This window comes from Rana temporaria, chromosome 4 (genome assembly GCF_905171775.1).
Source record: "Rana temporaria chromosome 4, aRanTem1.1, whole genome shotgun sequence".
Taxonomy (NCBI): Eukaryota; Metazoa; Chordata; class Amphibia; order Anura; family Ranidae; genus Rana; species Rana temporaria.
The window spans coordinates 429,100,675-429,128,036 of NC_053492.1; the positions used below are offsets into that span (position 1 = coordinate 429,100,675).

At 44.5% G+C, this 27,362-nt stretch overlaps 1 protein-coding gene across 1 annotated transcript in view; it reads right to left on the reverse strand.

Moving 5' to 3' along the window:
• Window positions 1-14,485, reverse strand: part of LYPLAL1 (lysophospholipase like 1) — an 80,096-nt gene extending 65,611 nt beyond the window's left edge. The window contains exon 1 of the mRNA XM_040351435.1: window positions 14,345-14,485. Coding sequence (XP_040207369.1) covers window positions 14,345-14,429 — 85 coding nt within the window. The 5' untranslated portion in view covers window positions 14,430-14,485. The remainder of the gene's footprint in view (window positions 1-14,344) is intronic.
• Window positions 14,486-27,362: the final 12,877 nt, after the last annotated feature.

Genomic DNA, 27,362 nt, shown 5'->3' on the forward strand with positions numbered 1-27,362 from the left:
TCTAACACTAGGTCTAAAGGACAGTAAACTGGCTCTTTGTTTAGAAAGTTTGGAGACCCCTGGTTTAGATCTTCTGTCAGATTTTATATTCTAGAAAAATGCTTTACTGTAGATCTTCCCATTGGGTAGATTTTTCCCTCACTTCCTGTTGTGCCAAACAGGAAGTTAGGTAAAATCTCACAATTAGTACACAATAAAACCCTGCAAACTTGCCAACCTTCCTTGCTTTACCCAAGACATGTCTTTTTGGATACAGCTGGACTCTAAAAGCTACAGCTGTTGCCTCAGCCGGACTGATTGGCTCCCATTTTTCATATTCATTTGTCCACTTTTACCTACAAAGAAAAGTGGTAGTTGAAGTGCAATTCTGTCACAGTCCATGTACTAGAAAGCAACAAACAGCCATCCACACAAATTCATGTGAATGTTAGAAGGTCTGCCATCCATAAAGTCTGCCCGTTCAAACAGTTTCATTGGCATGACTAATTCCAGATTAATCACGGGTCAGAAAGTGACAGGCCGCAACAGATGTAACATAACGCTCACATCAAAAATGTTTCATGCTTAATAAGAAAACAAACTTGTGAAGTTAAAATGATTGGAGCGTTGGCCGTTGGTCAGTGACTCACAAGCAGTTCCCCAGAATGGCAAGCGAATGACCTCATGCCCATTAGTGGCGCCTAACTCGTTAACACAGGAATTACTGTACGTTATGACTGTCGTCTGTGCGAGGTACGCAGGGCACGGGGCCTTTAAAGTGCAAGACTGCAAAACATAAGCGGTAATTTGGCTTTACAGAATAGCCAACCAAGTGGAACATGATAAATGGAAAAAGACACGCCATGCATGTTTTAGAGGTGACCATTTCAAGTGCAGATTCTTGCCAATCACCATTTTCTGCAAAGTACGATACTATTCTGATAACTGTACCTGGCTAATATACTGGATGTAGTCATAGTATTTGGTCTATTGATTCCATTTTTTATTTTATTTTAATTTTTTTCACATGCCTTGATTAATATATTTTCTATGCAAAAATGTAGAGGAAAACTTGGACAGCCGCACTCTCTAGCTATGATTAAACACTGGTGTGAAACGCGTCAGCTTCTGTTCTATTTTTTGTGACCAGTTTTAATAAAAGGAACGTTTTTTGGAGTGCGGCTGTCCAAGTTTTCCTCTACATTTTTGCATCATCATTGCATTGCCGGCACCCATGGTTTGGATTCAGTGAGAAGGCTCTTTGGTCTCATCTGAGCGGTTACCCTTTCCTCTAATAAATTTTCTAAATGTACACATAGCTAAGCATCAAAAATAGTTAACCACTTGCCGACCGACTAACGCCGAACTACGTCGGCAGAATGGCATGGCTGCGCAAAGCAACATACCTGTACGTCACTTTGAATTTGCGTGCCGCATGCTCCGTGAGCATGCCCGTGGGTCCTGCGGACTCTATGTGGCCCGCCATCGTGAGACAGAGAGGCAGAACGGGGAGATGCCTATGTAAACAAGGCATTTCCTTGTTCTGCCTAGCAACATGACAGAGATCTACTGCTCCCCGTCATCGAGAGCAGTGATCTCTGTCATGTTCTAGGTAGCCCATCCCCCCTTCAGTTAGAATCACTCCCTAGGACACACTTAACCCCTTGATTGCCCCTTAGTGTTTAACCCCTTCTCTGCCAGTGTCATTTACACAGTAATCAGTGCATTTTTACTGATCACTGATCGCTGTATAAATGACAATGGTGCCAAAATAGTGTCAAAAGTGTCCGCCATAATGTCACAGTCATGATAAAAATCGCTGATCGCCATTACTAATAAAAAAAAAAAAAAATGCCATAAAATGATCCTCTATTTTATAGATGCTTTAACTTTTGTGCAAACCAATCAATATACGCTTAATGTGATTTTTTTTACCAAAAATATGTAGAAGAATACGTATCGGCCTAAACTGAGAAAGACATTTTTTTTATTTAGATTTTTTTTTACTAGTAATACGGCGATCTGCACATTTTTTCAGGACTGCGATCGGACACTTTTGACACATTTTTGGGACCATTCACATTAATACAGCGAACAGTGCTATAAATATGCATTGATTTACTGTGTAAATGTGACTGGCAGAGAAGGGGTTAACACTAGGGGGCGAGAAAGGGGTTAAATGTGTATCCTGGGAGTGATTCTTACTGTGGGGGGAGGGGACTGACTGGGGGAGGTGACCGATGCTGTGTCCCTATGTACAAGGGACACAGCATCTGTTTCCTCTCCCTGACAGGACGTGGAGCTCTGTGTTTACACACAGAGCTCCACGTCCCTGCTCTGTCATTGCCGATCGCGGGTACCTGGCGGACATCGCATCGGCATCTCGGGGCCACGCCAGCGCGCGCGCGCGCCCCCCAGTGGCCGGAGGAAGTCAAAAGACAGCCTCCTGCATTTATAGAGCCACCTGGAGGCTGTCTTCTGACTATGGCCGGGGTCTAAAGTAGTTAACATCAACTGTTAGACAGAAAATTTGGGTTTGTTGCAGGCTGGCTGGTAAGTTGAGCTGGGAATTTCTTTGTTTTTGTTCGATACCATTTATTGACCATTTATTTTATTTATTTGATTGTAGTGAAAGCTTTTGAACCATTCTGGCCTCTTCTATCAGTTAACTGTCTGAAAAAGAGCCCAGCATGCAAATATAGTTAACCAATAAACGGTATCACCCTAAACCTCTCCCAATTTTTTCATCGCCCAATAATTTCACGAAGTTTGCACTCTAGCTACAAGTAGGGCTGTCACTAGACACACACCAATCACATCCAACAACTTCATAATCAGTGCTTTAATGAATGAATGAATGAAAAACTTATATAGCGCGGCACATGCGAACTGAATCGCCTCTGGGCGCTTGATGTTTCGTGTCTCATGACATCAAAAGAGCAGAGTTTTTATCCGTCTTCTGAAAGTCAGGTGGTTTTCCTCCAACCGAACGCTGGTTGGTAAAGCGTTCCATAGTCTAGGACCTTGAAAAGCAAACCTTCTTTCTCCTTTGGACTTGTATTTGGTTTTTGGAACCTTGACCAGATTTTGGTCAGTGGATCGCAGAACGCGATTAGAATTGTGAGGTTCTATCTTGTCGCAAAGATATTGTGGAGCCTTCCCATGGATGCACTTGCGTGTTAAGCAGAGTGCTTTAAATACAATTCTGTCTTTTACTGGCAACCAGTGAAGGGTTCTCAGCGAAGGTGAGATTGATTCCCATGTCCTTTTCCCAGTCACCAGTCTGGCGGTCGTATTCTGTACGACTTGCAGACGAGCGATTTGGTACTTTGGGAGCCCGAGGTACAGGGCATTTGCATAGTCCAGTCTGGAATTCACGATTGTTCCCACCACGGCTGCTACGTCTTCTTTGGGGATAAATGGAATAAGTCTGCGTAGTAGGCGCAACAAATGGTGCGATCCGCTGACTACTGACCCTATTTGTGCGTCCATTGTCATGAAGGTGTCAAAAATGACTCCTAGACTTTTGACTTTGGAGCTAGGGGTGATGATTTGGCCCAGAATGGGCGGCGGTGTCCAGGTTGTTGCCAGTTGACTCTTTCGGCAAGCGTGAAACATAAGAAGTTCTGTTTTGGAACTATTGAGTTTAAGATAACTCTTAGTCATCCAGTTTTCTATCGAAGAGAGACATTTCTCTAAACTGAGATGATGATCCTTTTTGTTGCAGATACGAAAATACAGTTGCTTATCGTCTGCATATAAGTGATAAAGTGCTTCTTGGCTACTGATAATATCAAAGAGAGGGCAAAGATAGATGTTGAACAGCACGGTGACAGGGGGGATCCTTGGGGGACTCCACATGGCACCGTGCGTTTTTCCGACGTGAAAGATCCCAGTTTCACTGTTTGTGATCGGTTTTCGAGAAAGGAGGAAAACCATGGTAAATCACCTTCTGCGATTCTGGCTACCTCGGCCAGTCGCATCAGTAACATTTTGTGGTCTACTGTGTCAAAGGCTGCGCTTAGGTCCAGCAGAACCAGGAGACAGGATTCTCCCTCGTCTGCGGCCTCGAGGGCATCGTCCCATATTTTGAGTAAGGCCGTTTCTGTCCCGTGTCCGGGACGGAAACCTGATTGAAATGGATCGAGTAAATTGTGGGTATCCAGATGCTGTTGCAGCTGTTGTACCACTATTTTCTCCATTATCTTGGAGAGAATATTTAGGCCTGTTATGGGGCGGCGGTGAGTTGGGTCCTTGGGATCCAGGTTAGGTTTTTTTAAGATGGGCTGGATTGTGCCCTCTTTCAGCAGGGATGGCACTATGCCTTCCTTAAATGACTGATTTATAAGCTGTGTGATGGGAGGCGCCAGAATGTCGGCACATTCCTTCAGCAGCTTGGTGGGAATGATGTCATTGGGTGCTGTGCTGTTACGCAACGCACCAATGATATTTTTGGTGGTGTCGATGGAGATGGGTTCCAGAGTGAACTTAGTTGATTGTAGAAGGTTTCTGTTGGTGTTTTGTAGTTGATTGAAGGGGGGGCTGAGGGGGGTATTATTTTGCAGAATACTTACCCGGATTCTTTCGATTTTGTCGATGAAGAAATCCGATAGTTCATTACAGAACTCTTGGGTGTCTGAATTGGGGACTTCAAGACATCCCGGATTCATGGTCTGGGTGACCATCTTGAAGAGTTCTCGGGGGCGGTTCATGGCGCTGTTAATCGTCATAGAAAAATGATGTTTCTTGGCTTTGAAGATTTCTTTATGATATCGTGTTATTGCCTTGTAGATGATGAGGTGATCTTCTGAAGGGCTTCTTTTCCAGGCGGCTTCCGCCCTTCTGCGCTCTTGCTTCAGTAGGGACAGCTGGTTGTTGAACCAGCCGAACTTTTTTTTCCGGATGCGGACTTTGCGTTTCGGTGCTACTAAGTCGGCTGACTGTAGCAGAGCTGCATTTATGGCATCCAGTGTATCTGAGGCTGCTAACTGAGGATGAATAGTTTCGATTCGGTTTCCCAAGGTAGATTTGAAGAGTTCCGAATGGAGCTTCTTCTGAGATCTAGCCCAGTGTATTGTCACCGGCTTGGGTGCTTTTATAACTGGTGGAATTTTGGAAACTATGAAACTAATTGCATGGTGGTCTGTCCATGGCAAAGGTTCATTTCCCAAAATGTTTATTTTCAGATTTTGTCTGAAAATTAGGTCGAGTGTGTGACCTGAAGCATGCGTGGGTCCGCATATAAGTTGCTGTAGTCCTAATCCTTCCAGGTGATCGATGCAGGCATCCGCAATGGGATCCTGTGCGGAGTTGGCCCACAGATTGAAGTCCCCGAGCAGCAAAAGATGTTTGCTGTTAAGGGTATAAGTGGATATGAACTCCGTTAATGATGGTAGAAGCTGCGATTTTGGCCCAGGTGGCCTATAGCAGAGGAGAATGTGAACAGTCTCCTGGGGGTTAGTTTGAAGTTGAAGAGTAAGGGTTTCCATAAATGGAAGAGGATTTTGAAGGACCGGCTTAGTGATTGCAATATGAAACTTATGGATCACCGCCAGGCCTCCTCCTCTTTGCCCTATTCTGTTTTCCGTTATAATTTGATAATTTTCTGGCACCAATTCTCCAAGAATGGTGTTGCAGTCGTCTGAAAGCCAGCTTTCTGTGATAAAGAGGCAGTCTAGATCGTTTTGTAGTAAGAAATCGTGGATTTCTGATTGGTGTTTTACTGCCGATCTTGTGTTGATCAAAGCACATGATATGTGCTTGCGCTGGGTTAAATGGTTGAAATTTTTGATGGTCGGTCGTCGATCGAATCTCAAAAGTTGGTCTATTTTTAAGGCCTTTTTGGTGACGGCTGGTAATACTGTTGCGAATTGTCTCAGACCCCAAATCGTTTCTGCAGAGTATCGCAGTTTAACCATTGTTGCCAGTCACCGGGGGGGGGGGGGGGGACAGTTGCAATAGAGGGAAGATTCGCTGAATCAGTATATGTTCATAAGGTGAACATATACTGACACTGCAGGGGAGAGCAGACAGAAGGCGGGGAATCATTGGAATTTAGGGACAGAACAATGCAGGATTAGGGGGTGGAGGGAAGTGCAACCCGGGGAATAGACAGCTTGATAATAAGGGATGACCTGCTGATAATTAAGGACTGACAGTGGCATACCACATGGAGATCTGCTTTTTCTCTGGAGGATGCTGTCAGATGGAGCTGCTGGCAGTGATAACACTAGAGGTTCCCCTGTGTGCTTCAAAGACTGTCTATGAATATATGTGCCCTAATATCATAACATAAAGCAGAAATATATAGGAGAGTTTTAAAAATGAAGGTTTTTAGAATTCTGAAAACTACACTCATGACAGTTTTCAACAAGGTCTTTCCATGTTTAACCGGTTCAGCCCCGGACCATTTTGGTGGTCAAAGACCAGGCCACTTTTTGCGATTCGGCACTGCGTCACTTTAACTGACAATTGTGCGGTTGTGCGACGTGGCACCCAAAAACATTGACGTCTTTTTCCCCCCCCCCACAAATAGAGCTTTCTTTTGGTGGTATTTGATCACCTTTGCGATTTTTATTTTTTGCGCTATAAACAAAAAAAAGAGCGTCAATTTTGAAAAAATTCTATATTTTTTACTTTTTGCTACATGAAATATCCCCAAAAAATATATAAAACATTTTTTTCCACAGCTTAGGTGATACATATTCTTCCACAAATTTTGGGTAAAAAATGCATCGCAATAAGCGTTTATTGATTGGTTTGCGCAAAAGTTATAGCGGCTACAAAATAGGGGCCTGTTTTATTAATTAATTAATTAGTATAAATATATTTTTTTTACTAGTTATGGTGGCGATCAGCGTTTTTTTGGGACTGCGACATTATGGCGGACACTTTTCACACCATTTTTGGACCATTGTCATTTTTACAGCGATCAGTGCTATAAAAATGCACCTAGTACTGTAAAAATGACACTGGCAGTGAAGGGGTTAACCACTAGGTGGCGCTGCAGGGGTTAAGTGTTCCCTAGGAAGTGATTCTTACTGTTAGCGGGCGTGGCTACACGTGACACGTCACTGATGACCATTCTCGATCACAGTGAACGGTCATCAGTGACAGTGTCACTAGGCAAAATAGGGGAATGCCTTGTTTACAAAGGCATTCCCCTGTTCTGCCCTTGCCGACCGCGATCGCCAGATTTAAAAGGATGTACCTGATCGCCAATCTGCCTGCCCATGCCATTCCGTCGACGTAAATAGTCGTACGGCGGACGTCAAGCGGTTAATGTATTTCTGAGATCTAGAGATGCACCCAAAATTTAGACGGCCGGAAAAATTTTTTGGGCATCTTGCCAATAAAGAAAAAGGTGCTGATAATGGTACCGAAAACGCACACGATTTTACTGTGCTTATGGTGTGTTTTTCGTAAGTCAAGTGACTCAAAAAACACATCGAAAACTTAAAGTGAAGTTTCGCCAAAAAAAAAAAAGATATTAAAAGTCAGCAGCTACAAATACTGCAGCTGCAGACTTAATATATGGACACTTACCTGTCCTGGGTGCCCGCGATGTCAGCACCCGAAGTCGATCTGTCTTTCGGTTCTCGGGTGGAGGCGCCGCCATCTTCGGTAAGGGAACCAGGAAGTGAAGCCTTGCGGCTTTACTTCCTGGTTCCCTACTGCGCATGTGCAAGTCGCACTATGCGATCCCACTGGTCCCGGGGACTCGTGTGTCTCCTAAAAGACAGCGTGGGGGATGGAGTAGGCGTCGGACGTGGCGTAGGTCACCGCTGTGATCTATGCCCGGAAGTGGGAGCAAATACCTGGATTACACAGGTATCTGCCCCCTCCTCCCCCCTGAAAAGGTGCAGGATTCCAAAAAGTGGAAGTTTCATTTTTGGGTGGAACTGCGCTTTAACATGGGTGCGTTATTGATGCGTTTGTGCTGCGTTTTCAATGCATTTTAACAGAGACGTGCATTTTTGGTGAAGATTTTTTTTTACTGACCAAGCAAGATTTTTAACATCACAACGAAAGCACAAGGGACCAGTGTGAAAACATACATAGAATGTAAAAGATGCATTTTTCTTGAGATGTTCTTGTGCTAAAAGGTGCCGATAATGGGCGACAATAAATTAATATTCACTTAAATTCATGATATGAATTAAAAAGTTAAATACAATTTTATATTTAAAAAAATATATATTTTTTTCAAACAGCCGTTTTCAGTTTCTGACAAATGTATCCTAAATTTTCGATTTCGGCACCAAAATTTAAGCTATAACAGCCTCAACTCTTCTGGGAAGGCCGTCCACAAGGTTTAGGAGTGTGTCTATGGGAATATTCGACCATTCTGCCAGAAGTGCATTTGTATGGTCAGGCACTGATGTTGGAAGAGAAGGCCTGGCTCACAGTCTCCGCTCTAACTCATCCCAAAGGTGACGTCATTGTGACATCATCGCTGGCTTGATAATTCATATCGCCAAAGCCCACGAACCCAGAAGGAAGACCAAGTGAAAATGGAAGCCCCTTCAGTAATGACAGCACACTGCCAGAGGACGTCCTTTTCAGATAAGTCTGTCACAATGTGTTGGTATGCAATGCATTAGGGGTGCAACGGATCGTCACCGATCCGTGATCCGAACGAGCCACCCCATTCGGATCGGCACACCCCGCGATCCGCGGAGCGCTCCGGAGCCTAGGCCTAGGAAAGTCCCCGGCTTCGGCCTAGCTCCGGAGCGGCGGCCAGTCTGCTGCCAGAGCCCAGCGTGACACGCCTCCCCGCCTCCCCGGTGAGGCGTGTCACGCTGTGCACTGGGCTCTGGCAAGCCGACATGGAGAGGGAATATTAGCAGAGAAGCACTGGTGTGAGAGGAGGGGGGGGGGGGGGGGAGAGCACATTTCAGGGGTGGATTAAAGAGGAAGCAGGTGAGGCTGTTTGGGACTTGTTAAAAGTACAATCTTGATGTTTTTACAGAATATATATATATATATATATATATATATATATATATATATATATATATATATATATATATATATATATATATATATATATATATATATATATATATATATATATATATAGCTGTAAAAACATCAAGATTGTACTTTTAACAAGTCCCAAACAGCCTCACCTGCTTCCTCTTTAATCCACCCCTGAAATGTATGTGTGTGTAATATATATATATATATATATTATATATATATATATATACACACACACACATTTTTTTTTTGGACCAATGAAAACACCCTTTTTTTTTTTTTTGCGCTGATCCGAAAATGATCGGATCCGTGACTCCTGATCCGAGGATCGATCAGATCCGTGAGTTTTTTGATCCGTTGCACCCCTACAATGCATACTAGCAGCGCATTGCGGGCGGTTTTAACCCTTTTTCAGCCGATAGCAGAGGTTAAAAGCGCCCCGCTAGCGGCCGAAATCCATAGCGTCGGCGGTAAAACTAGCGGCATTTTACCACCGACGCTATGGGCGGTTCAGTGTGAAAGGGGTCTTAGGCCAAGCTTTCTTCTGACTTTTTTTGTTTATGAGTTAAGATCAGTATTTTTTGCTACAAAATTACTTAGAGCCGCCCAAATATATATATATATATATATATATATATATATATATATATATATATATATATATATATATATATATATATATATATATATATATATATATATATATATATATATATATATATATATATATATATATATATATATATATATATATATATATATATATATATATATATATATATATATATATATATATATATATATATATATATATATATATATATATATATATATATATATATATATATATATATATATATATATATATATATATATATATATATAATCTTTTTTTAGCAGACTAAAATGGCGGTCTTTGCAATTTTAATATGTCACACAGTATTTGCGCAGCGGATTTTTGAAAGCAATTTTTAAGGAAAAGATGCACTTTAAAAAAAAATTTAAAGTCAGCAGCTACAAATACTGACTACCGATCTGTCCCTCGGGTGGAGGCGCTGCCATCTTTGGTAAGAGAAGCAAGAAGTGAAGCCATGCGGCTTCACTTCCTGGTTCCCTACTGCGCATGCACAAGTCGCGCTGCACATCCTAACTGGTCCCTGCTGTCTTCTGGGACCTGTATGTCTCCCAGAAGACAGAAGGGGGCCGGAGGAGGCGCTAGAAGTGGCGTAGATGGCCACGGATGGCTTGTCTATCTATGCCTGGAAGTGGAAGCAAAATGGAACTCTGCTTTAATGCAAAAAAAAAACACAATATAGAACCCAATTTTTAGATACCTAGCATGAGACACTTTAAAAACGCTTGTGGATGGGCGACAAACTACGATACTTAAAGGGTCACTAAAGGAAAAAAAATGTTTTGCTGAAATGACTGTTTACAGGGTATAGAGACATAATAGTTAACTGATTCCTTTTAAAAATGATTAAAAATAGATAAAAATCAATCATATAATGTGCCTGCAGTTTCAGTTTCGTTTTTGCTGTTGTTTCCTGCTTCTGTGATGTACAGAGCCAGAAGAGCCAATAGAGGGCAGTGATACTTTGTCTAAAACTCCTCAGCACCAATCCAGTTTCGTTTTACACACAGTAATCACACCTCCTTGATTAGTCACCACCGTGAGAAATCTCCCAGTACTGTGGTGATCAGGAAACAGACAACCAGAAAGTGTCCAGAACAGAGAGGAATTACAGCAACATCAAAGCAAAAACGAACAATGACGACATGAAACCAGGACTGCAGTAAGGTAAAGGAAGCTATTTAGCTAAAAAAAAAAAAAAAAAATCCTTTAGTGACCCTTTAAGGATCTCCACAGGCAACGTTTAAAAAGGTTTAGGTTAACCAGTGTAGAGTTACAGAGAAGGTCTAGCACTAGAATTATTGCTCTCCCTATAACATTCATGGCGATACAACACATATGTGGGGCGAACATCTTTAACACGCGCATGCACAACCTGCGTATGCATTCGCTTCTGTGTGCAAGCACGGAGGAATGGGGGTTCTTTAATGTTTTTTATTGCTTTGATTTTTTACACTGTACCTTTTTTTCTTTTATCATCACTTGTATGCCGATCACAAGAACTGTAAACATCCCTTGTGATAGAAATAAGGGGTGACAGGTCTTTATGGAGAGATCTGGGGTCCCTAAATCTCTCCTCTACCCTAAAAAGCATTAAATATAAAAAAAAACTCAACCCCGCCCCCCCAAAAAAATGTTACATTCACCCTAGACTGGAAGTGACATCACAACGTCACTTCAGTACTCCTAGATCAGGGATATGCAATTAGCGGACCTCCAGCTGTTGCAAAACTACAAGTCCCATCATTCCTCTGCCTCTGAGTGTCATGCTTGTGGCTGTCAGAGTCTTGCTATGCTTCATAGGACTTGTAGTTCTGCAACAGCTGGAGGTCCGCTAATTGCATATCCCTGTCCTAGATCATAGAGGTGAGGAGAGATGATATTGGTCTCTCTTCACCTCTGTGTCCAGCCGTGCGAATTACCGGATTGTTTCCCGGGTTCATCGGTGAGAATGGTAAGCAGACGAGTACCAGATGAATAACTGGTGAGCGGCAGGAGAGAGGCAACCCCTCCTGCTGCTTATAAAAGCAATCCAGCGGCTAATTAGCTATGCGGATTGCTTTTATCTGAAAGAGAATCGCCAGCAGAAAAAAATAAAAATAAACACCAGGGTTATGATGACTGACGGCTTCAGCCATAACCCCAGCAAACCACTTCAAACCATAATGTAAATGTACGTTAGAGTGTCTTGAAATGGTTTAAGCAGAACTAACCAATCCATATAAGCGGCATTAATCTCAAAAGCAAACATTATATTGCAACTTACCAATTACATGTCATGGCTGCATTTATTTTGTTTTTTTGGCTTTCATTCCTTTAGTTTCACCTGGTGATCTGGCCAGCAAGTCTGTTTTTTTTAAAAGAACAAGCTGCCCTGCAGACGTAGCAGTAAAGGGTTAAGACTAGGGTTGTCCCGATACCACTTTTTTAGGACCAAGTACAAGTACCGATACTTTTTTTCAAGTACTCGACGATACCGAACACCGATACTTTTTTTTAAATGTGTCCCCAAATGCAGCCATGTCCCCCCACAAATGCAGCCATGTCCCCCATATATCCAGCCATGTCCCCCCACATATGCAGCAATGTCCCCCATATATCCAGCCATGTCCCCCCACATATGCAGCAATGTCCCCCCACATATGCAGCCATGTCCCCCCACATATGCAGCCATGTCCCCCCCACATATGCAGCAATGTCCCCCCCACATATGCAGCAATGTCCCCCCACATATGCAGCCATGTCCCCCCACATATGCAGCAATTTCCCTCATATATCCAGCCATGTCCCCCCACATATGCAGCAATTTCCCTCATATATCCAGCCATGTCCCCCCACATATGCAGCCATGTCCTCCCACATATGCAGCCATGTCCCCCATATATCCAGCCATGTCCCCCATATATCCAGCCATGTCCCCCATATATCCAGCCATGTCCCCCCATACCCTTACCTAGATGCCGCCGCATGGTTAATCAGCGTGCGGGGAACATCACAGCTTTCATTTGAATAGCTGTAGTGTTCCCCACTGCGCTGCGTATAGACACTCCCCCTTGCTCGGGATTGGACAGATCCGTCCAATCCCGAGCAAGGGGGAGTGTCTATACACCGCGCAGCGGGAAACACTACAGCTATTCAAATGAAAGCTGTGATATTCCCCGCACGCTGATTAACCATGCGGCGGCTTCGTTGCGTTATGCGACGGCGGCGGCGGCATTCGTTGCGGCAGCGGTATCGGATGAGGCATCTGGGGCATTTGCAGGAGTACAAGTACTTCCGCAAATACTCGGTATCTGTCCCGATACTGGCATCGGTATCGGGACAACCCTAGTTAAGACAAAGCATTTAACACTGACAGGGGTTGCTTACAATGATCAGCTTGTATTTAATTATATAAAACCTTTATTCTAAAAAGAACAAAACTACTATACCTGATTATAAAGCGTGAGCTGGAGTTTGGCTTCAATTTGTTAGTGTATTTAAATCTGCCAGCACATCGAATACTCCCCCCCCCCCGACTGACAATTCTGCTGTGCCTCCTGTGTGCCTTCATCCAGAGTGGGGGCTTCTAATACAGGAGGTGTGTTACTGGCCAGATCTGAAAACAGAGAAGGAAAAGCCTAAAAAAGATAACAAATGTAGCCACTAAGGATGAGCTCCGGCGTGTTCGCATAGAACACGTGCAGAGCCCGCCAGGAAGTGTGCACGGCGCTGCGCTAATCACAGCCAGGGAGACATTGTCCCGATGCTCGGCTGCAGGGATCGTGAAATGTCTCCCTGGCTGTGATTAGCGCAGCGCCGTGCTCACTTCCTGGCGGGCTCTGCACGTGTTCTATGCGAACACGCCAGAGCTCATCCTCAGCAGCCACCACATCTAATGATTGGTAAGTTGCAATACATTCCATTCTTGGTTTTGGGTTGAATACCACTTACTACCCGTTTTCTAAAACAGCTAAGGCCCGTACACACGATCGGATATTCCGACAACAATTGTGTGATGGAAGGGTTTGTTGGATAATCCGATCGTCTGTACGCTCCATCGGACAATTGTTGTCGGAATTTCCGACAACAAATGTTGGCTCTGCATGCTCTCAAATTGTCCAGCAAAACAAATCTGTTCCGTCGGATTATCCGATCGCGTGTACACAAATCCGTTGGACTAAAATCCAAAGTACAAACATGCATGCTCCGACCCAATGCTAACCATCAGACATTAGCAGAAGTTGCCCAAAGGATGGTGGTAAAGAGCTGAAAAATCACGTTTCGTGTATGTTGGCTGAAAAAGTTCTGCCGTCTGTATGCAGAACAAGTTCACTGCCAACGCCCTTCGGACAAAAATCCACGGATTTGGAAGTCTGATCGTGTGTACAAAGCTTTACTGTCACAGTTGCTTGTGTGCTCATCGAAACTGTCAAGTCATCCAATGTCTGGTGTCGTACCTGATCACATGTGCATCACCATGGCAACTGCAGATCAAACAGAAGCAGCTTCCCTGGCTGTGAAGCATAGGAGGGTTTATTTCCCCTTTAATAAAACCTTATTTCATATACAGGTCAAGAGGAGGGACACAAGGACTGGTCTCTATGGAAGGTTCAGTCACCATAGAACATACTGCAGCTGCACTACAAGTAACAGGGTGCCCTGTCATGGTTGCAGGATACAAGGCTGGTATCCAGGCTCCTGGCAGCCATGACAGCAGCAGCCCAGCCACTATACACTCCGTACAAGGGAGGAAGAAGAAGACAACACCTGATCCGTGCAGGAAGATGACGGAAGCCGTGTGTTTCCCGGCTGGAGACACCACACAGCGAGACAGAGAGCAGGACGCCGCCATGACACCGCTTCGGCTTCAAGACACACACTACGCATGCGCGCTGCCAGGACCTGTCACGCGTCCATCCATACATCCTGCCATGACCTCTCCCGCTTCAATCCACACACTGCGCATGCTCCCCGCCAGTTCATGCGTGGCTTCAATCCATGCAGTGCGTATGCGCTCTGCCAGGTTGTCTCCTGCGGTAATACACATTGCGCATGTGTAATGCGTTGATACTGGTCATGAGAGGTTGCAAGGAGAGGAAAGTGATAGTAAACGAATTATGGGGGTTTCCTGTTCTCTTGTATGAGGAAATCAGCATTGGCTTTAGGTTCACAAATCTGCTTTCTGTGCAGGCTGTGTTAGCTCAGGCACGGCAGCCCATTCATTTGTGCCTGCGTTTCTGAAAAAAAAGGTGCATGCAACTTTTCAAAAATGCAGCTGCAGGTAAATGTTCTTTTTGACCATGCAATCTCCCTGCGCTTCCCACACACGCACTGCGATTTTACGTGCCATTCAGAATAAACGCGTTTCCACAGAGCAGAGATGTGAATATAGGGTGATGGGGAAATGATGGAATTGTTTGTGTTGGCCTTCTGTATTTCACTTCTAAAGGCGGGCCAGAGCAGGTTCAGAACTGGCTGAAAATAACCAAAATGTCTCTCAGTAGTCGCCCAGGAAAAAGTCCTCATGCGCAGTCGACGTTTAGCCTGGTGCGTAAGACTCTGGCATTTTGCTGCGGGCACACTATCCAGCCTTGCTGCTGGCATCCTGTAAAACTTGGTGAGGGCTGGTTCACACCATAACGAGGTGCTGAAAACATGCATTCCATTTAAAATGCACTACCTTTGCAGGCACCAGGTTGCATAGTACCATGCGATTTTATGTGGCAGTTTTTTAGTTTAGTGCATGCTCGACTTTTTTGTGGCCTGGTGTGATTTGCAATCCATTCAAATGAATGGGCTGCAAAATCGCATTGCAGAGGAACGCACATCCTGTTCCTGTGCGATTCTAGGGTAAACCGGTCCTGAAAAGTGCTGCGACCGGACAGTGTACCAAGTGCTGCTAATGTCCTTTCCTCCCTTCTCCTCTACTTATAGAAGATGTATTACAACTTTCATGAATGCGACATTTTCTATGAATGGAGGACATGCAGATAAATTAAAGGTCCGCCTCCTCCATTCATAAAGCATAAATCTTTGCAAAGAATGGGTCATGCTTGGTATTTGCTACGCCCAACAAGTAGACGTGCACTGCCAAAAACAAATTGTTCGTTTTCGTTTCATTTTTTTGGGTCATTCGTTGATCGAGATTCATTATTTCAAATAAATTCTAAAATGTGTAAATTTGAGAATTCGGAAATTCTAAAATCCGAAAATAAGAAAGAAAATCCGAAAGTCCAAAATAATAACTAACTAACTAATAATAACAAACTATTAAATTGTAGGTATTGGAATTTCAAATTTGGCTGTTATGCCTTGTACACACGACCGGTTTTCACGACGAGAAAACTGCCCGCAAAAAAATTGAAACCAGCTCTATTTTTTCTCGTCGTGTTTCAGTCATCATCGCGAAAAATGGTTGTGTGTCTGCTTTTCCGAGGGAAAAAAAACGTGCATGCTCAGAATCAAGTATGCAGCCCAAAAGCAACCCAAAGGGTGGTGCCATTTGAAAGGAACTTCCCCTTTATAGTCCCGTCATACGTGTTGTTAAATGGGTTTTCATTAATTCTAATATTTTATATATATATACCGTATTTATTCGAGTATAACGCGCAAAATTTTATATCCAAAATAAAGTTCAAAGTTTGGGTGCGCGTTATACTCGAGGACTTTTTCCCCCCCGCCGCTACCGCCGCCGCACACGCCGCTGCTTCCGCCGCCGCACACGCCGCTGCTACCGCCGCCGCCACCGAAGCCACAAACGCCGCTACAACGTTAATCACGCGGCGCGGGGGAACATTAGACAGCTTTCGTTTGAATAGCTGTTTTCCCTGCCGCGCGTAGACACTCCCCCTTGGACGGATCTGTCCAATCGCGAACGAGGGGGAGTGACTATGCGTGGCAGGGAAAACAGCTGTTCAAACGAACGCTGTCTGTAATGTTCCCGCGCGCCGCGTGATTAAAGGTAAGGGGGCACGGCTGGACACATACAGGGGGCACGGCTGGACACATACAGGGGGCACGGCTGGACACATACAGGGGGCACGGCTGGACACATACAGGGGGCATGGCTGGACACATACAGGGGGCACGGCTGGACATACAGGGGGCACGGCTGGACATACAGGGGGCACGGCTGGACATAAATGATTTTTGGCAATTACAATGATTTTATACCGATTTTTAATTGAAAATTAGGGGTGCGCGTTATACACGGGTGCGCGTTATACTCGAATAAATACGGTATATATATATTTTATAAAGGGCCCAGAGGTCCCCAGGGCCCTGGATGGAAACTCCCCCTTTTTTTTATATAAATGTTTATTTATTTTTTTATGTATTTGTTTTTATTTATTTTTTATTAAAGGGCCCAGAGGTTTCTTTTTTTTTTTTTATTAGCAACCCCATTGTTTTTGTAATTTCTTTTTATAAAAAAATAATAATAATTTGTATGTATATATATAGGGCCCAGAGGTATTTTTTATTTCTTTTTTTTCTTTTTATTAAAGTATTAAAGGGCCCAGAGGTCCCGAATGGCTACCCCCCTATTTTTATATATATTTTTCTTTATTTCTTCTTTTTGTAAAGCCCCCCCCCACTTCTCAATTCGCGGCAGCCCCCCGCGCCTATCAATTTCAGGCGGCAGCACCCCCCCCCCCCCAGTTCTCTGCTCCAGGGGGCCCATGCCTGAAGCTGTGTAAGGGACCCCATAATTCCTGATGGTGGCCCTGCACAGAGGTAACATAATCATGCCATCCCAAATCTAACCAGCAGCTCCTGAGGGGGTAGCGCTACACATTTTTTTAGGCGGACATCCGCTTTAATGTCACTGGTGATGTCAGTGTCAGTTTTGGTATTTTTTCGATTATAAAATAAAATAAAAAACAGTGGTGATCAAAAGCCACCAAAAGAAAGCTCTATTTTGTGCAACAAAAAGTTATATATTTTCTTTGGGTACTGTGTTGCCTTGCATAACCGCACAATTACCGGTTAAAGTAGCAAAGTGCCGAATAGCAAAAAATCGCCTGGTCATTAAAATCGTCCGGAGCTCAAGTGGTTAACAATTAAATGTAGCAATCCAATATTGTAGAAGAAGGAAGCAACTTTGCCTTGGAAAGCGGTCTACCAAGCTGCCAAATTTAATGTAAATCAGAAGAAATTTTACTACCTTAGGTCAGAATTATGTCGTTACAATGGAATTTGTCAAGGGCCCAGAATTATTATGACGTTTGAACTTTGACAGCCATATTTAAATACTTCATTTTAACTTAATAAGGGAAATGGCTCTGGGGAAATATATTCAATGAGAATTAAACCTGTTTAGGGGAGAACATCTGACACAATGACAAACATTCTCCAGGAAAAAAGGGAACGCGATTAGGCTATTTATGGAAAATTGGAAGACGTCTGAACAGGACTTGTTCTTGAGGTCATGTGTTTCGGCCAAGTGTAATGCTGTTTTGATTCTCCAATTTTGATTGAGCCTCCTAAATTGGTTTTAGGATGACTTTGCGTTAAATATTATATCTTGGAGCTTAGCATTTTCTGGAGAAAAAACACCCAGAGAATTCATTTTTACTGTAATAGTGAGCAAATATTTAAGAGATTTTTTGGGGTGGTAGGTGGATAGAATTTCAAATTTTACCTTCTTATTTCTCTCAGTTTAACAAAGTTGGTACATTCACCCCATAGTGTACAAGGATCAGGGCTTTTTTTCAGGGGGACTTAGTGGAACTCAGTTCCACCACCTCTGGCTCAGACCCTTTGGTGCCTTCTCACCACAATCACTTGTAAACACAGAAGTCTGGTTTCTGTGTTTACAAGTGACAGCTCTGCACTCTGTGTGTAACCCACTGAACTCTGCACTCTGTGTGTATTGCAATCCTGGTATTTAATGCCCCTTTAAGACCCTTCTACTGTTTGTGAAATCTGAAAAGGTCGTGGTTGAGTTCCTGCACCTATTTTCTGAGAAAAAAAGCTCTATCAAGGATTACTGAATATCAATTCATAGAAATTGCAGTGTGGGTTTGAAATGCCACACATCTTTGAACATTACAAGGCCAGTAAAAAATTTCCTGAACTAAAAAAAGTGAAGCTTTTCAAACTTACAAGGAACGTATAGAAGTATCAATTGAGCCTAAGCAGTATTTTGAATGATCTACCTTTGGTCTTGCATTCCTCCTAACCCTCTTTGGAGTTTTTTTCTATTCTGTGGATTGAGTAGGAAGGAGGCCCCATCGAGTGCTGCCATCTTGTAACAGGAAAACATTACGTACTGGCAGGGCGTGGCTGAGCTCCTCTTTGTCCTGTCAGTCCGGTGTTCTATCATTATAGGTCCCCTATCAGATAGTGCCCGGGCCGGGTACCGCGCGCGGTACAGGAGATTCAGTTTCCTGTGTTCCTGGCCTGACCAAAAGGAAGTGAGCACTCAGTGTGCACTTCCTGTCAGTCTGGCCGGGAACAGGAAACTGAATCTCCTGTACCACTTGCGGTACCCGGCCGGACTGACAGGAAGAAGGAAGAGGAGCTTGGCCACGCTACAGCCTGAGAAAGGGAAGTTGGGGGCCCCTGGCCAGCTTGGGGCCCCAAGCAATTGCTTGTTTTGCCTGTCCTGTAATGATGGGCCTGCGTACTGGACCTCTCTATCCTTTGTTCCCATATAACATATACTAACCATATCTCCCAACTGTCCCTGATTTTGAGGGAAAGTAAAGAAAACTCACTGCTCCAGGTGCAACAGCTGCAGCTTACGTGAGTTTCAAATGTAATTTATTGAGATACCCAAGGTGACACCATGGGACACCAGCGAGTAGTCTAGGTAGATGTGTTTCATGCAAAAAAGTTGTGCTTATTCATTACACAGATATGTCCAACTGATACATCTTATATAGATCCACTCAGTGGCGGTGCGTCCATAAGGGCGCACAGGCGCCGCCCCCTCTCTCCAGCCACCCCCCTCTATGTATAATGGATAGATTTATGCATTGCATAAATCTATCCATGGGCGCTGTAGACACCCCCTTGTCAGACATCCGGCCCCTTTTCGGTCACCAGGCACCTGAATTATAGCAGCATTTTTTTTTTATGCACCTGATTAGAGCCATAGGCTCTAATCGCTTTAAAAAAAAGGTGAACTGCGAGCACAAAGCATTGCTCTCACAGTTCACCCAGGTGGGTTAGCCAATCAGGAGACGTGGATCTAATAACCATAACCTGATTGGATGCCTAACTGAATGGAAGAGAGCAGAGGAATGGAACGGGAGAGGACACAGAGCCATGAAGGACACAGGAGCTTGCCGCCGTCACCTGCTGCATGTCCCACAGCTGGCCGCCGTCACCTGCCACCAAGATGGGGTAAGTGTGTGCCAGTCAGACGGCTAGCAGGGGGATCACAGAGGCTGCATATGATGGGCACACAGGCTACATATGATGGGCACACAAGCTACATATGATGGGTCACAGAGGCTACATATGATGGGCACACCGGCTGCATATGATGGGCACACAGGCTACATATGATGGGTACACAGGCTACATATGATGGGCACACAGGCTACATATGATGGGCACACAGGCTACATATGATGGGCACACAGGCTACATATGATGGGTACACAGGCTACATATGATGGGTCACAGAGGCTACATATGATGGGCACACAGGCTACATATGATGGGCACACAGGCTGCATATTATAGGCACAGGCGCTGCAAATGATGGGCACAGTGTCTGCAATTGATAGGCACAGTGGCTGCTATTGATGGGGCACAGTGGCTGCTTTTGATGGGGCACAGTGGCTGCTTTTGATGGGGCACAGTGGCTGAGTTTGATGGGGCATAGTGGCTGCGTTTGATGGCACAGTGGCTCCAATTGATTTTTTTTTCAGAATTTTTCAGTTTGTTTTTTCTGGTTTTTGGTTCCATAGACTTCAATGGATCAAAAAACCTGTATTGAATAACGCAAATTGCACCTGGACTATGCAAACTGCAATTTGCATAGATGTGAACCAGGCCTTAATGCACAGGATGCTGCCGATTTTGGGACAGTTACAGGAATTGCAGAATTCATGTTTTTTCTTAAGCCTCGTACACTCGGACTCCCATCGGACAAATCTGTGGGTTTTCGTCCAAAGGGGCGTTGTCCGTGAACTTGGTATGCATACACACGGCAGAACATTTTCAGCCAACAAACTCGAATGTTGTGACGTAATGGACATACTACGTGTTTTTCTGCTCTTTAGCGCCACCCTTTGGGCAACTTCTGCTAATGTTGTCTTATGGTTAGCATTGGTTCGGAGCATGAGTGTTTGTACTTTGGATTTTAGTCCAACGGATTTGTGTACACACGATTGGATAATCCGACGTAACACATTTTTTTTGTCGGACAATTTGAGAGCATGCACAGCCAACATTTGTTTTGTCGGAAATTCCAACAACAATTGTCCGATGGAGCGTACAGATGGTCAGATTGTCCGACACAAAACACGTCCTTCTTACAATTGTTGTCGGAGTATCCGAACGTGTGTACGGGCCTTAAAGTGGATGTATGACGCTCCCCAGCAGTTTGCATATGGCAGTGTGAACTGCTGTGCGAGTCGGTTGCAATGTGGGAACCCGCAGTGGCTTTGCAGGGTTCCCGAATCGCACCAGTGTGAACCGAGCCTCAAAGCATACAGCCTACAAATGTCACCTGACTGCTCCCACGAAGGCTCAGTTCACACTGGTGCCCTGCGAATCCACTGCGGGTTCCCACATGGCACTCAGCTTGCACGGCAGTTCACACTGCCATATGCGAACTGCTGGGGAGTGTCATACAATGGTAATAACACCCCCATTTCAGCTCGCATATCGCACTGCAAACTGACAGTTTGGACATGAATCAGATTGCATAGGTGTGATGCGATTTCAGCCATACAGTTTGTGTGGCTGAAATCGCATCGCACAGACATCGCATGTGATCTGAATAGCAATGCGGTGTGAATCACAGGAATGCGAAGTGTACAGTGGAGCATGGTGTCAGGATAGTGCACAGTGTCAGATTTTTATTTTATTTTACAAATACATTTTTTTTCAAAAGTTTTTTGGGACCAGTGTTTTTTTTTTTTTTATTATTAATTTTTACAATTACATTTCTTAATTATCCCACTATTGATGGGAGGGTCAGGTTTAATTTTTTAAATATATTTTTTCCTAGTGCTTTTGGGAAAGGGGGTGGGGGGATGGGGCAGTGGTTAGTGTCAGTAGGGCAATGGTTGGTGTCAATGGTCGGTGTCAGTGGGGTAGTGGTCGGTGTCAGTGGACAATGTCAGTGTCAGTGGGGTAGTGGTCGGTGTCAGTGGACGATGTCAGTGTCAGTGGGGTAGTGGTCGTGTCAGTGGACGATGTCAGTGGGGTAGTGGTCGGTGTCAGTGGGGTAGTGGTCAGTGTCAGTGGACTATGTCAGTGAGGTAGTGTCAGTGGGGTAGTGGTCAATGTCGGTGGTCTTGGGGCTCTGGACCGTGTCCGTATGGGGGGGGGGGGTTGTGGTGTTGTTTTTTTGTTGTTTTTTTCAATTTCATTTTTGTATCTTTTTTTTTTATATATATAATTTTTACAATTACATTTCTTAATTATCCCACTATTGATGGGAGGGTCGGGTTTAATTTTTTAAATATATTTTTTCCTGGTGCTTTTGGGAAAGGGGGTGGGGGGATGGGGCAGTGGTTGGTGTCAGTAGGGCAATGGTTGGTGTCAGTGGTCGGTGTCAGTGGGGTAGTGGTCGGTGTCAGTGGACAATGTCAGTGTCAGTGGGGTAGTGGTCGGTGTCAGTGGACGATGTCAGTGTCAGTGGGGTAGTGGTCGTGTCAGTGGACGATGTCAGTGGGGTAGTGGTCGGTGTCAGTGGGGTAGTGGTCGGTGTCAGTGGACTATGTCAGTGAGGTAGTGTCAGTGGGGTAGTGGTCAATGTCGGTGGTCTTGGGGCTCTGGACCGTGTCCGTATGGGGGGGGGGTTGTGGTGTTGTTTTTTTGTTTTGTTTTTCAATTTCATTTCTGTATCTTTTTTTTTTATATATAATTTTGGAATATTTTATTTTTTATCAGCCCTGTTGGGGGCGTTGGTGACATGTCAGGGGTCTAAACTGAGACCCCTGACATCTCCCATTTGAGACAGAGAAAGGGACAGATTCCCCAGTCCTTTTCTCTGCACAGAAGATGAATGGAGAGAAGCCCCCAAAAACAGCAGATTCAGTGAACTCTACACAAAAAAAGACAGTACAGAGAAATAGTGTATCAGCATACCTGGGAATTAGAGATGGGCTCGGGCATGTTCTGGATCCCACCTACCTGATCTCGCCAGGAAGGCAACACTGCACAGAGCTAATCACAGGCAGGGAGACATTACCCGATCTCTGCAGCCGAGCATCAGGAAATGTCTCCCCGACTTCCTGGCGGGCTCTGCACATGGGCTGTGCGAACACGCCGGAGCTTATCCTTAGCCGCATGTAGTGTCCGCTTCCTGGCGGGATCAGGCAGGTGGGATCCTGAACACGCCCGAGCCCATCTCTACTGGGAAGTCAAGAGCAGGGGTTTTATCCACAAGAGTCCCTAAAATTCAAAAATACTGATTATTTTTGCCACAATATGCAAAGAAAGTCAAATGTTTTAACACTAGGTTTGCTTTAAATTAATATCTAAATCTAAAACAACTTTTTTTATTTTTTATTTCACAAATAATATACTGAAAGTGGTCTAGCACTAATATGTACTGAGACATTACCTTATGTTTTTGTTCTACGGAAAATGTAGCTTTTGAAATTATACTCCAAGCAGGTTTATTGTACATAACATGCATGAGCTCCTCTTGACATAAAGCACATAAATTTTTTACTGCCCAGGTGCAGTCTGTTTGGAGTAATACAAAGATCACAGGCGAAATGACTGTTCGTCATGACTCGGATAAAAATAAACACAAAATAGAAAGAAAATCCATAACATTTCATTATAAGGAAAACATTTAATAGAGCTGCAATTGTAAAGCAAAGTACTCCTCCACTTTACTGTAGGTTTTATTAAATTGCCGTTTCATTACATTTCCAATTTTCAGACAGAAGAAAAACCCTTAAAAGTGCAGTTCATGTGTGACGAACTCTTCTGCACATGCAAAAAATAAAATAGGTACTGTAGATGTAGCATATATATAAAAAATGTTTAGCAAAATGTGAGTTGCTGGAATCTTTATAATTTATACAGTCGCAGCATTGTTAGTGCCTAACCTGTCTAGTGGCCTAAAGTGAACTCATAGTTAGGGCAAATCAAGACGTTCACTTCGAGAGACCTTGTCAGTCATTGTTCTCACCTGTCTGGTGGCCTATGTGTCCTACCTCTGATCAAGCATTGCAGCCTCTATCAGTGTCTTCAACATTCATCACTTACAGGAATGCTCGATACCTGCGTCCCACCAAGGGCCGGTGCAAGAATTTTTGACACCCTAGGCGAAACTTAATTTTCCCGCACCTTGGCTCGTCCCCTGACTCCAGGGCCAATCCTAGGCAGGGTGCAAGGGGTGCTCCGCACCCAGGCGCCGCAGAGGTGGGGGCGCCGAAGCTCCAAAGTGCTCCCCTCCCTCCCTCCTTGTCTGTGTCCAGAAGCAGAGCTCATGTAAAGGGTACTGCAGTTCCCCATCCTGCTTGCTCTCTCCGATGGCAACTGACAAGAGCGCATACCTCCCGCTGCCCCCGTAATCCGGGCTGGGCACCACAGCGAAGGCAGCCTAGTACCGGAACACGTTCCGGCACTAGGCTCCACTAATTAATTCTGTCCAGTGTGCATGGAGCAGTCTCCTGTCTGCCCCGCCCCCTCTGCATGTGTAGGCTCTTCTCCCATAGGCAATGTGATGAAAGGCTTCTGGGTTGGCTGGAGCTGCTGCCAATCATCCCGTGCATTCCCAGAATCATCCCGTGCATTCCCAGAAATGCTCTCCGAGTGCCACCCTCCAAGTAACCAAAGATGCCACGTATGTAGGGTTTCCACCTCATCCCTTTAAACCCGAACACATATTGATTACACAGGTTCTGTGGCTGATTAAGGTGATAATTAAACTCACTTGGTCCCTTATCTGCCTTAGAACCTGTGTAATTCATATGTGTTCGGGTTTAAAGGGATGAGGTGGCAACCCTACACGTATGCCCTGCCCCCTGTAAAGTGCTTCTGCTCCCAGCGCGCCCGAGCTACAGGGATCTAATGGACAAGTACTGATCTATGGGGACCTCTGATGTGGGGGGCTCTGATGGGGGACACCTGCTGTGGGGGACTCTGATGGGGGACACCTGCTGGGGGGACTCTGATGGGGGACACCTGCTGTGGGGGACTCTGATGGGGGACACTAATGAAGACTTCTTAGGGGAGCATCTCTGTGTTTGAGTCATAGCCATAGAAACATGTGCAAAGGGGAGGAGTTAGTAAGATGACTACGCCCATGTGGGGGCGCCAGAAATATTTCTGCACCCAGGCGTCTGTGACCCTAGGATCGGCCCTGCCTGACTCCACCCTATTCTCCCTGCAATTTCAAGTGTACTTTGCACTAGTGGTTTGCACTTGAAGTGCAAAGTGGAGTTGCCTTTAGTAAATAACCCCCTATGGGCGAATGGAGCGGCTGCTGATGCTGAGGCTCATGTTGCGTACACACGATCATTTTTCAGCATGAAAAAAAAAAAACGAAGTTTTTACAACCTTATCATTAAAACGACGTTGCCCACACACCATCGTTCTTTAAAAAATGCTCTAGCAAAGCGCGATGACGTACAACACGTACGACGGAACTATAAAGGGGAAGTTCCATTCGCCTTTGGGCTGCTTTAGCTGATTCCGTGTTAGTAAAAGACGATTCACGCTTTTTTGTCTGTTACAGCGTGATGAATGTGCTTACTCCATTATGAACGGCAGTTTTACCAAAATGAGCGCTCCCGTCTCATAACTTGCTTCTGAGCATGTGCGGGTTTTTAACGTCGTTTTAGCCCACACACGATCATTTTTTACAACCTGAAAAACGACATTGTTTAAAACGACGTTAAAAAATGCAGCATGTTCGAGAAAAAAAAATTGTCGTTTTTCAGAACCTGAAAAATGATGTGAAGCCCACACACAATCATTTTAAATGACATTTTTTAAAAACAATTTTTTTTTAATGCTGAAAAATGATCGTGTGTACGCGGCATTAGTTGCTTGCTGCAGAGAGAAGAGAGTAGGAACATGAGTGGCCGGGCACCCTAGGCAGCAGTGCGCCCTAGGCAGCTGCCTAATTTGCCTAGTGGTAGCACCGGCACTGGTCCCACCCTATGCCGAGCCTTCTTCCTTCCACTCCTACATCGCTACAGGATTTAACATTGACATAGGGTCTGAAGGAAGGAGCGCATATCAAGCATACAGGCATAACACTCCCAAAAGTGTCATATGCCTAAGATACCAACATCTATATATATGTACACTATATTACCAAAAGTATTGGGACGCCTGCCTTTACATGCACATGAACTTTAATGGCATCCCAGTCTTCGTCCGTAGGGTTCAATGCAGAGAGAAGAGAGTAGGAACACCAGTGGCCAGGCGCCCTAGGCAGTTGCTTTGTTTGCCTAGTGGTAGCACCGGCCCTGGTCCCACCCTATGCCAAGCCTTCTTCCATCCACTCCTACATCACTACAGGATTCAACATTGACATTGGGTCCTGAAGGAAGGAGCACATATCAAGTACAGAGGCATAACACTCCCAGAAGTGTCATTTGCAGAAGATACCAACATCTATATATAAGTGCACTATATTACCAAAAGTATTGCGACTCCTGCCTTTACACGCACATGAACTTTAATGGCATCCCAGTCTTAGTCCATAGGGCTCAATATTGAGTTGGCCCACCCTTTGCAGCTATAACAGCTTCAACTCTTCTGGAAAGGCTAGCCACAAGGTTTAGGAGTGTCTATGGAAATGTTTGACCATTCTTCCAGAAACGCATTTGTGAGGTCAGCCACTGATGTTGGAAGAGAAGACCTGGCTCGCAGTCTCCACTCTAATTGATTCATCCCAAAGGTGTTATTATTACAACTTCTATACAAATGACTTAGCACCACCAAACAATACTTAATTTTGTATTCTCTAAAAGGGGCAGCACATGGAGGTGGTAAGGTGGTGGAGACAAGAGACGGTTCACAGAGGTGGGTAGGGGGTAGGATAGGGGGCGGAGACAAGAGTGAGAGTACCTGTATCCATATTAATGCTGCCATCTGCATAGCTTCACACCTACTATCCAGAAACGTCTCCATTCTCCTGTATACAGAGGAAGCTATAGACCAGACTGGCAGCAGCTGAACAGACCTGACTAGCAGATTAAAGCTTCACTGATTACAGTGAGCAGAAAATGCTTTCGCCTGCCAACCAAATATAGCCAGGCTAACTACAGTGTGACAACAAATACTAACTTATCTAATGCTAGCACTTTCCTAGGAGGGTGCTAGAATTTCCAAAGCTATAGGTCTGACTAAGTAGGGGGTGTGTCAGACCTCTCTAGAGAGACCACTGTTTCCACACAGAAAGCAATGGTCCTTTTCTGGAGCATGCTGGCAGGGGTCAGGCTTTTCTACTAAGGCTGTGTGGCTGCTTTCTAGTGAAAACAAATATCTTTAAATGCAAATGGAATGTTTTTCGCTACTTTAAAATACAATTTTACCTGGGTTTTCATTTTGTTGATATAGTAATATGAACCCCTATATAAAGGTTATGTTATCCTGCATTGGATATAACCAGGCAAATATTTTTTTA